Source organism: Rutilus rutilus (genome assembly GCF_951802725.1).
Source record: "Rutilus rutilus genome assembly, chromosome: 4".
NCBI classification, from domain to species: Eukaryota; Metazoa; Chordata; class Actinopteri; order Cypriniformes; family Leuciscidae; genus Rutilus; species Rutilus rutilus.
In genome coordinates this window covers 48,764,160-48,775,507 of record NC_140212.1, presented here as the reverse complement: position 1 = coordinate 48,775,507, position 11,348 = coordinate 48,764,160, and the positions used below count along the sequence as shown (strand labels likewise).

The 11,348-nt window shown below is 39.4% G+C and overlaps 1 protein-coding gene across 2 annotated transcripts in view; it reads left to right on the top strand.

Annotated features, from left to right (window-relative positions):
- Window positions 1–293: 293 nt before the first annotated feature.
- Window positions 294–11,348, top strand: part of LOC311289315 (stonustoxin subunit alpha-like) — a 16,008-nt gene continuing 4,953 nt past the window's right edge. For both annotated transcript variants that reach the window (XM_084407182.1, XM_084407181.1), the window contains exons 1-3: window positions 294–416; window positions 5,002–5,094; window positions 5,586–7,307. In XM_084407182.1, the coding sequence (XP_084263308.1) occupies window positions 5,004–5,094; window positions 5,586–7,307 (1,813 nt within the window). In that variant the 5' untranslated portion in view covers window positions 294–416; window positions 5,002–5,003. The remainder of the gene's footprint in view (window positions 417–5,001; window positions 5,095–5,585; window positions 7,308–11,348) is intronic.

Below are 11,348 nucleotides of genomic sequence, written 5' to 3'. Positions count from 1 at the left end.
TGCTGAAGAAACAACCAAGTTTCCTGGTCTTCGACCACAATGGAAACAAGCCTTTGGGCTTTTTTGTGTTTTTATCCTTTTGAACACTTTGTGTTGATTGTTGTTGTTCAATAAAGTTTTCAATCAATCAATCAGTCTTCTGCAATGCCCTCCAAATCTCGTGAAGCCTGACAGTGCACTTGGAGAACCAAATAAGAGACACAGAGACCAGATTGCTGCTCAGTTGTTTCTCAGTTTAAGACAGTTGGACAGAGGATACATGCGTCAATACATGCGTTAGCCTGTTTTCTGCTTGTGTCAAAGTTGCAGACAGGATAACCACAGACAGGAAGTGTAGACAGTGCACAGAATGCAAATTCAAACAGGGTGACAGAGAGACAACACATATTTTACACTGGCACAAATATCACATCACGGTAAGTCTTCAGGAATTAATCTTCAGGATTATAATGATATCGAGCTCTAGGGATTCTGCTTTCAGTTTAGATTAATTTACAGACTCTTTACAATCTGAAATATACAGAGGTGGAAAGTAAACATGTAAATGTTCAACACTTCTGCTTTTCTGTAGGCCAGGCGTTGATTCACAGACGATCAGCTTTAGTGAGAAGGTCGATCATGACAAACAGATCTATTTTTGATGGCTACAGAAAATCTATACTCTCCAATTAAAGTGTCTGGATTGTGATATTTAAAGGAAGAAGCCAGAGTAAATAATATGATAAATTATTTTATGTTTTTATTTCACCTATGTGAAAATGCTCAATAATAATAATACTAATAAACTAGATAAAAAAGTTTGTGGAGACAAACTTTAAGTTGGCTTGAGAAAGTTTGGACCAGAAAGTTTGAAGAAGTTCAAATTAGTTTAAAGTTTAAATAAGTTTGAAGTTTCAAAGTAGTTTTAAAGTACTTACTAAAAGTTTAAACTTACTAAATGTTTAAAGTAGTATAGTTTGAAGTAGTTGAAAGTTTGATAGATAGATAGAGCAACATCGGTTGCTAGGGTGTTTTTAGTGGGTTGCTAAGGTGTTCTGGGTGGTTGCTAGGGTATTCTGTGTGGTTGCTATACTATGCAGTTGCTAGGGTGTTCTGGGTGGTTGCTATGGTATTACTAGGTGGTTGCTATGGTGTTCTGGGCGGTTGCTAAGGTATTTTGGGTGGTTGCTAGGGTGTTGCTATTGCTTGGGTGTCCCTATTTTCCTGAACTGCTTTACATGCCCTTCTCTCAAAGCATTCTTGATTTTGGATCCTCCTCCTTCCTAATGTTATATTCAGCCCACGCATCACACAGTGTTTGTGCCGCACTGGCATTGAGTGTTTGGAAAGATGATGTTGCTTTGCGCCGATTCTGATACCCGTCGTGTATAAACGCACAGGTCAGCCTAACTGAGCCCTTCCCATTAAAACAATTGTTTATTCAGAGGCTACACCTTTTCTTTAGGTCTTGAATGATTATTATTTTTTTTTTTTTTTATTAAAGTAACAGTAAAAAAAAAGAAAAGAAAAAAAAAGGAAATGCTAAGGCGGGGCTGTGCTAAGCTAATTTCTGACGAGGCTATAAATATAATAATTTATAAATATATATATAAATCAAGATCTCCGAGACGACTTCATGACCAAATCTTTTGAGCCAGTTTTTTATTTCACTCGTCTTCCTTTATGTGGAACGCCAGAGGAAGAACTTTAGGCCCTATTTTAATGATCTGAAACGCAAGTATCAAACACAAAACGCAAGTAACTTTGTGGGCGGGTCTCGGGCGCTGTTGCTATTATACCGGCGGGATAAATGACTCTTGCGCCCGACGCAAATCTAAAATGGGTTGGTCTGAAAAAGTAGCTTCATTACTCATAGGTGTGGTTTGGGCGTAACGTGAAATAAACCAATCAGAGAATCCCGTCTGTGGAGGGAAAAGTCCGCTGTGCGTCGGTGCAAAATAGGAATAATACATGCGTCAGTGTACAATGATTGGTGCAAGATAGGGCCCTTTATCTTTCATTTCCGCTGCTCTTGGTAGGTTGTGTTGGTCATCATGGAAATGTGTCTGTGATTCTTCATTTGCACATTATCATTAGATCGACAGCAGAACTTTACACTTCAGTCTGCGCTTTTTATGGTCTTACGCTAATTTGACCTGTTTATAAATCTTGCCCTATATTATTACTATATTACTGTACTAGCTATTATTAAATGACAGCTCAGCTACTGTTTTTATTAGTGTTGATAAATGTCAAATTATTTCCCCACAGATGCAAAGGGAAATCTTGCACTTAAGCTGTTACTAGGGGGTCTTTACCAGGTATTTTTTAAAAGACCAATAGCATGTGATTCATTGATCACATTCTGCTCTGTCTGGAGTTGTGTCTTCCCTTTCCTTCAGGGTTGTCTTTAAAACTCTCTTCCCACACACACCAATTAATAATTTTGAATATCAGAACTTGATGTGTCAGCCTCATTCCTGTCTTCTTATTCCTAATTTTATCCAAGTGGTGTTTAAGGAGTGCATCATAATGTGACAAAAGTTCAATTGTGCCGAGGAAATTGCCATTATGCACATGTAACACTTGTGTGATGCTTTAATAGGTAAAAATGTTGCCTGGAAACCCCACCTAATCACTGGCCCTCAGAAGATTTAGGTAAGATTTAGGTATCACAGGAGGCAGGAAAACACACGGACTAGAATTTTAGGGAAATTTAGTTTATATGTGCGTTGAGAGAAAAAAAAAGTGAAATTATAATGTACTAACACAAAAACAAAAAATGAATATCAGATTCAAGCTACAAATGATTTTACCCTTTGAAAATCCTCAGTCATAAGAGTAGTAACAGTGGTGGAGTTGGTATCCTGTTTTCTAGGGATTTTGTACCCATTTCTTGTGTTACTGAAGAAATCATTGAAGGTCGCTTGTTAAAAATACAATCTGTATTTGAAAGTGAAAAAATGACTTTCATCAGTGTTTATGCTCCAACTGTAGACACAGAAAGGGTGGTCTTTTTAAACTCTCTAAATACTGTAATAAGTAACTGTAGTGTTGATGGTTACATGTTCCTAGGTGGTGATTTTATCTGCACTGAAAATCCAACTCTAGACAGAAACCACTAAGAACCACATGGAGCCAGTAAGAATTGTCTTGTTAAATCAATAGAGATGAATGATTTATGTGATATTTGGAGGCTTTTTCATACTACTCAGCGTTAATGTACTTGGACTTATGTTAAAGATAATTCTTTGTCTTTGTCAATCAAACGAACCCGGGTCAAATCCCGGGTCACTTTTTCTGTGTATTTTCCAGAATCTCTGTGCTTATTTTTGGGTCAATTCATGTACCCCAGGGGGTAGCACCTGGTTTTGGGGGAGAGGGGAGACATCTTTTGGTGATTTGTCTCGTGAGAAGAGGAAGGGAGGAGGGAGAGGGGGGTGCAGAGATAAGGAAGGAGAAAAGATTGGACAGGACAAAGTCCTGTGCTCTGTCTTTGCTATCTTCTGTCCAGTGTGTGTTTTATGGCTTTATTGCAAAAGAAAAAATGACTTTACCCGTAGCGTAAGCAACTTACGCAATACTCGTTCCCTCTTCTAGAGAGAACCGAGGTTACGTTAGTAACCGAGTACGTTTTACGTGTTTATGGTTAATGCTGTGTTGTTTTACGTGTTCAAAATAATCATACTAAAAGTTATTTGGAACGAACCCACAGTATTTGCAAGTAATGGCTAAATATTTTCAATAATCCATATGCCACATTATGTTCTAACCGGTAACGTTATTGATAAAAAAAAGTGACAATGTACAAGAATGTGGTGTAATTCATATCTATTAAAATCATCTGTACTATACATGACTATTACGTTTTCTTGTACAAAAAAACATAGATTTGCTTACCTGTTTATTAATACACACGCGAGAGCAGAGTCTCTGTCAAGCCCAAGTTCGTCGCGAAGCTCTCTCCATCTCGAAAACACCACGCCAATATTTATCCTTGTTTTATTCCTCCGCTTGTCACAAACTCTGCATGTCTCCTCATATCGATGCTTACGTTCTGTTGGAGTTTCAATACTCGCCAAAGAGTAATCGTGATCCATGATGTACACAACAGCTCTAACCACCACTTCCGCATTTGTCCACGTGATATTGCGGAAACCAAGGTTAGTGCGGATATTGCGTCATTGACAGGCGACATTTGTGATGCAATCTGGGAAAACCCGTCGGATGTCGCGCTGGGCCGTTTTCAGTAAATTCCAAAATAGTTTGAATGTCAGTTTTTTTGTCAATTTTTTTTTTCCATTAAATTATTATTCTATAACATCTTTTCTCTTATCTCTGAAAATATCTTGGCAAAATTCCCTTGTTTAGTGCAGAAAAACAGCGATTTATAGTGTCAAGCTGAAAATACTCTCTTTCTCTAATGCATTCTATGCGACCATTAACGCCCGGCAGAGGTGAAAAAAACAAAACAATCGCCGTATATCCCATACACCTGTCCGTCTCGTAACACTACAAAGATAGTTTACCTTTAAAATAAACCACATACATGTACAGTGAATGTGTATAGTGGCGCATTTCGCGCCAATCCAAAACTATAATGTCACGCAGTTTCATAACAATCGCGAGATGGACGCGTCTCAACGGTGACAGTTATTTAAACCTGTTTTTCTCAAAATTCCGTTCCAGAAAATCATAGAGATCGGCCGACTTCAGATAAACATAACTTCTGCTACCAATAAGCTATGATAAAAATAAAAACAGATTTGGAAAGGGCTTGATACCAGCATCCATATGATATCAAAACCTGTAATAGGTAAAATTTCACCATGTGGTGGGTTTTCCCAGATCGCATCACATTTTATTCTGGACGGACCATGATTAAAAATTGGAATTTCTCTGAAATTAAAAATCTTTGTGGACTTTTGGGATATTGGACATTGTACGGGGATGGGAGAAACCCTCCCAAATTAGCTTCGGTTAAACAGGCGTATAATAATTGTTCATTGTTATTTCCTGCAGCCATGGGATCACAGACCATTGAAGTGGCAGCTCTAGGAAGACCTCTGTATCCTGGTATGCTTTATGACTGCCGCAAGGATACCTTCATTCCAGGTGTGTACAGTACCTACTAAAATGCTTTTTACTCTCTTTTTCACCCAAATGTGAATCAACAATGTGGTAATTTAGAGATTTAAGAGAAAGGACACAACTATTAAATTAGTAGTCTTATAGATACAAAATCGGCATGTTGACATTGCGTCCTCACACGTTAATATTCAACAATATTATTGATCTGCCTGCATTGACATTATTATATGAGAACTGAACTGTGCTGGACGATGACGTCACATTTTGTTTTCCAGAGCGGCTATATATATATATATATATATTAATTAAATGAATACCTTTTTTTTAAACAAAAATGAACCATCTCTGAACTTAAGCTGGACGATGGTGCTATTTTCTTCTAGAAACAAACTTTTTTGCATTATTTTTCTGTTCTCTCTGTAAAGCTGTTTTGAAACAATCTGTATTGTAAAAAGTGCTATATAAATAAAGGTGACTTGACTTGACTTAACTGTTTAAGCCATTTCACATTTCAGGTGTCACTCTGTGGGATAAGAAGTCACTGAATGAAGATTTGGACACCCGTCCACAGCCCAAGACAGATTTGAAGTTCAGTAGCTTCGACTCTCTCTCCAGTAAGTCCAGTCTCCTGGATCTAAGTGCTTCCCTGAAGGCCAGCTTCTTGGGAGGGCTGGTGGAGGTGGGAGGATCTGCCAAGTTCCTGCGTGACACCAAATCCTCAAACCAACAGTCTAGAGTTACAATGAATTACAGTGAAACCACAAGATTTGAACAGCTCACTATGAGCCATCTGGGTCAGATCACTTACCCTCAGGTCTTTGACCAGAAAACTGCAACTCATGTGGTCACGGCTGTACTGTACGGAGCTCAGGCCGTCATGGTGTTTGATCGGACATTTACAGAAGAGGAAGAAAAGCAGGAGATTGAGGGAGAACTAAACGTCATGGTCAAGAACATCCCTAGATTTTCTATTGAGAGACAAGGAGCTTTACAAATGACAGATGGTCATAAGAATATGGCTGAGAGCATCTCCTGCACATTTTATGGTGACGTCCACCTTGAGCAGAACCCCACCACTTTCATGGAGGCCCTAGAGGTGTACAAGAAGCTCCCCACTATACTGAAGGACAATCCACAGAATGCAGTTCCAATAAAAGTCTGGCTCTATCCTCTTTCTCTACTGGATACAAAAGCTTCTCAGTTGGAGAGAGAAATCACCACACGTCTGGTTTCCAACACTGAAGATATAATAGAGGGGCTGGGAAAAGTAGAGAGGACATGCAACGACTTCTCCAGAAGAACTCTGGTAAATGTTTTCAAAGACATCAAAGATAGGCTCCGTTTATTTCAGAGCTCTCTTAACATTTACAAAATGGTATTCCTGAAAGAAGTGGCCAAGGTCTTGCCTGCTATTCGAGGAGGAGAGATGGAGCAAAATTCATTGGAAGACATCCTGAAGATCCACTACAGCTCCCCCTTTAATGCTAGCATGCTTATCCAGTGGTTAGATCATGCAAAGGCTGAACTTAACATCTTGAGTTCTCACACCGAGATACTGGAGGGAATCAAAACTGAAGACTCAAACCGTCTCAACACCATCCTCTTTAATCCTAATATTGATGTTGTGGTGTGCTTGACCTTCACATCTCTGAAATATGAAGACCCGTATCTTTCAACCTTGAAGAAGTTTCTGGAATCTGACGAGTTTAAAGAGCTAGATGTGGGAATGAAACACAATTATAGCACATTAGTATCAGAAGAGTGGCACAACAATCCTGGTGTCAGCTCAAAGATGAGAGAGAACTTAACTCTTTTCAGAAGTTTTTCAGAGGCTAATAAAGATGAAAAGAGATATCGATTCATTATTTCTGCCATCTCTGATCCCTCCAATCCTGGCTCCTCTATATATCTGTATGAATCAGGGAATCTGACAGAAACACAGTTCCAGCCCGTGTCGAAGCCTCCTCCACCAGAAGTGATGAAGGTCCTGGAGGACAGTGTGACCCTGAAACTGCAGAAGTCCCCAACTGGAGAAACTGTGAAGTTCAGAGTGGAGTACCAGCAGGAGAAAGCAGATTCTGGCACTGAGGAACAGTGGATGATCATAAACACATCTGAGCAAGACTTTAATCTGACTGGATTGGAGTTTGGAAAGCAGTACTTGATCCGCTACAGGATAGTGGGTAAAGTGGGAGTGAGTGAAGCCAGTGACACCATCGGCCCCATACAGTCTTCAGGTGAGTGTCATATGCACATTTCTTTGCATTAATCTATCTTCTTACAGAGCCACTCCTTGGTTATCCTGGCTGTGTGCTTCGGGGTCATTGTCATGTTGGAAGACCCAGCCTCGACCCATCTTCAATGCTCTAACTGAGGGAAGGAGGTTGTTCCCCAAAATCTCGCAATACATGGCCCCGGTCATCCTCTCCTTAATACAGTGCAGTCGCCCTGTCCCATGTGCAGAAAAACACCCCCAAAGCATGATGCTACCACCCCCATGCTTCACAGTAGGGATGGTGTTCTTGGGATGGTACTCATCATTCTTCTTCCTCCAAACAAGTTTAGTGGAATTATGACCAAAAAGTTCTATTTTGGTCTCATCTGACCACATGACTTTCTCCCATGACTCCTCTGGATCATCCAAATGGTCATTGGCAAACTTAAGACGGGCCTTGACATGTGCTGGTTTAAGCAGGGGAACCTTCCGTGCCATGCATGATTTCAAACCATGACATCTTAGTGTATTACCAACAGTAACCTTGGAAACGGTGGTCCCAGCTCTTTTCAGGTCATTGACCAGCTCCTCCCGTGTAGTTCTGGGCTGATTTCTCACCTTTCTTAGGATCATTGAGACCCCACGAGGTGAGATCTTGCATGGAGCCCCAGTCCGAGGGAGATTGACAGTCATGTTTAGCTTCTTCCATTTTCTAATGATTGCTCCAACAGTGGACCTTTTTTCACCAAGCTGCTTGGCAATTTCCCCGTAGCCCTTTCCAGCCTTGTGGAGGTGTACAATTTTGTCTCTAGTGTCTTTGGACAGCTCTTTGGTCTTGGCCATGTTAGTAGTTGGATTCTTACTGATTGTATGGGGTGGACAGGTGTCTTTATGCAGCTAACGACCTCAAACAGGTGCATCTAATTCAGGATAATAAATGGAGTGGAGATGGACATTTTAAAGGCAGACTAACTGGTCTTTGAGGGTCAGAATTCTAGCTGATAGACAGGTGTTCAAATACTTATTTGCAGCTGTATCATACAAATAAATAGTTAAAAAATCATATATAGTGATTTCTGGATTTTTTTTTTTTAGATTATGTCTCTCACAGTGGACATGCACCTACGATGACAATTTCAGACCCCTCCATGATTTCCAAGTGGGAGAACTTGCAAAATAGCAGGGTGTTCAAATACTTATTTTCCTCACTGTACCTTCACATAGTCAATTTTGGTATTGACAACCATATTTCCTAACAGATGTGGCTATAGTTAAACGTGTAATATGTTGGAAAGTGTTTCCCATTTGACTGTATATATGAACATATTATTTCCTTCGTTCATGTTGTTACAAATAGTCCTTAAAGACGCAGAGTATATTATGTATTTGATGTCTAATGTAGGCTACTGTTCTTAATCATATGACATTCACAATAAGCAATACAAAGCCTTGAACAAGTGACATGTACATTGCTCTGTATGAAAAACAATCGGACATTATAGCTGACATAAAAATAAAATAAACGAATAAACAATAACAATAATAAACAAAATACACACACAAGAAAAAAATCTACTTAACACACAAAAACTGTTGACTCTTAAGCCCACTGTAGAAAGACCTCAGTCATCCCTGAAAACAAAATGATTATGATTAATATATTTAACTAATGCAAATCTCATTATTTATATTCTTTAATAATAATCATTGTCATGTTGGAGCTAGTTTGATACTGTTTAGTTGTATATGTTCTTCAGTATAATTTAAATATGTAAGCTAAATTATTTATGCATTATATTTAGATTCTAAATTCTCTTGAATGCAACTTGAAGTGTGACGGGGACACTATACTGTCAAAGAGCACCGTCCTTCGGATGAGACGTTAAACCGAGGTCCTGACTCTCTTTAGTCATTAAAAATCCCAGGATGTCCTTCGGAAAAGAGTAGGGGTGTAACCCCGGCATCCTGGCCAGATTTGCCCCTTGGCCTCTGTCCATCATGGCCTCTGTTGTAAACTTTTACGCAGAAACCAGGAGACGTTGGGATATCGTTCAAGCATAAGTCCAAACAGTCTGACTAATGTAACTTTACATGTTGTCTTATAGGCATTTCAGTGGGCTGTCCTTAAAGGTGCTGACCTTACACACAGCCTTAGAGATGATCACTAAATCTAATCATCTAAAGACAATAGAGGCAATTACCCCCAACTGACTTCCCCAAATGGTATAAACACAAATGGTCATGGGAACTAAGACTAGGTAAACATTCACACACAGTTCAACTCTTAGTTGGAAGATCAAAGACTAACAAAACCCCTGACTATTACAATGTTTAGACAGCTGGCTTCTAATCAGTAAATTGATGCCATCATGTTCACCTTGAATGCCCAATACAGTGTAGTTCACCTTAGTTTTTCATGTGATGTTATGTAAGGAAGTAGGATCAGCAGATCTTAAACATATTTGTAATCCTTCAATCCCCCATTTTGAGAGTTCTTAAAAACTCTCACAAAATACAAATTTAGACACTTAAAAGTTAATTATTGTAACTTGTGTAAGTTACAGGCACATAGCAAGTTCAATCTTGTAACGTGTGTGATAGTTACAGGCACATAGCATGTTCTGTGATGTTCATCTATAATTGCATGCTGACACAAAAACATGCGATTAGGATCCGTGAAGTCTCTGCGTTGTGTATTTTTCTTTTTTTTCTTTTATGGTTGGAACTCATTTTCTCGTGAACAAGTTTCTGAACCATGAAGAATTATCTTCAGTCATCTGGTGTAATTTTGTTGAAAGATCAAGATTGCTTGTTGGTTAACCCGACATTAACCCGGTGCAGCACTCATGTACTGGTGCAGGCTTGTAGTCTTGATCATGTCGATGGATGACTGAAGGTTTCGTAGGTGAGTCTCTGCGTTGTGTATTTTTCTTCTGTGTTGGTTGGCTCGGCAGTGGGTCTAGTTGTTTTCTTGTGGTTGTGGCTTCATATGCAGGTGAGACGGTCATTGCATATGGGTCTCAGGAGAGCCATCAAGTGGTATCTGCACAGAGGAAGAAAGAAAACAAAAGACGACAGAGCAGTATTTGTCCAAACACTAGGGTTGTAGCAGTATTTGTTTAAACACGGGTTGTATCGTTTTCAGAGTCTGCTGTTGTTGTTTCATTCTTTTCCTATTTCTTAATTCATGAGACACCTAAAAGGAACTGTAAGTGGGCGTTACTTTGCTTGTGTCGTTAGTATGAGTTAGTCACGTCCGGGTAACAGACGCACCCCGGAACTGATATAAGCAAGCTCAGTGGCTCCGTTCGTTAGAGATACATCCACATCGGAGCAGGAAGCGTTTGGCGCATGTAGTATGTTGTCTAAAGGAATGGCGAGGATTAAATGGACTTTCCCAACCCTCTGTTAGATGTTTGTACCCTTGGTAAGCGGAGCGAGGTAGGTGTTTGATTTTATTTGTTGTTGATGTTGTGGAAAAATCGATTGTGTAATGTTAATTTAATGGAAGATGTGTTTGATGTGTGTATTGTAAGATTTATTGTGGCTTTGTTTGTTTTAGTTTCACGGTGAGTGAAGAAACAAAGATATTTGCACCGGTCGAACTCTACGCGTGGAGTGTTTTGATAGTATTTTGGGAGCTGGGTAATATCGCTACACTATACAACTATAAAATTTGCAGAAAGAGAAAGCTGAAAACCATCAGAAGAGCAAAAACAAAAAGATTGATTAGATGGAGATGGATGACATGTATAGCAGCATGCGGTAAAGAACATTATTCTGTTTATGATATTATATCATACAGCTAGACCTATAACGACAAGACATTTCCAAGCAATAGCCTATTGACATCATATCCGGGAGATAACTAAGTAAATTCGAGTAAAATCCAAGGGGGTAATCCATCCAACCCAAACCGAAGCTTCCCCGGGGGCTGCCATTGTAGCAGACCCCCACCTGCTGTTAGCATTCCATTGACTCACATTAATTTTGGCGTCACTTTGACAGCGAATAACTTTACATCTGAGGCGTTTAAAGACTCCATTTGTCTATTATTTATTTC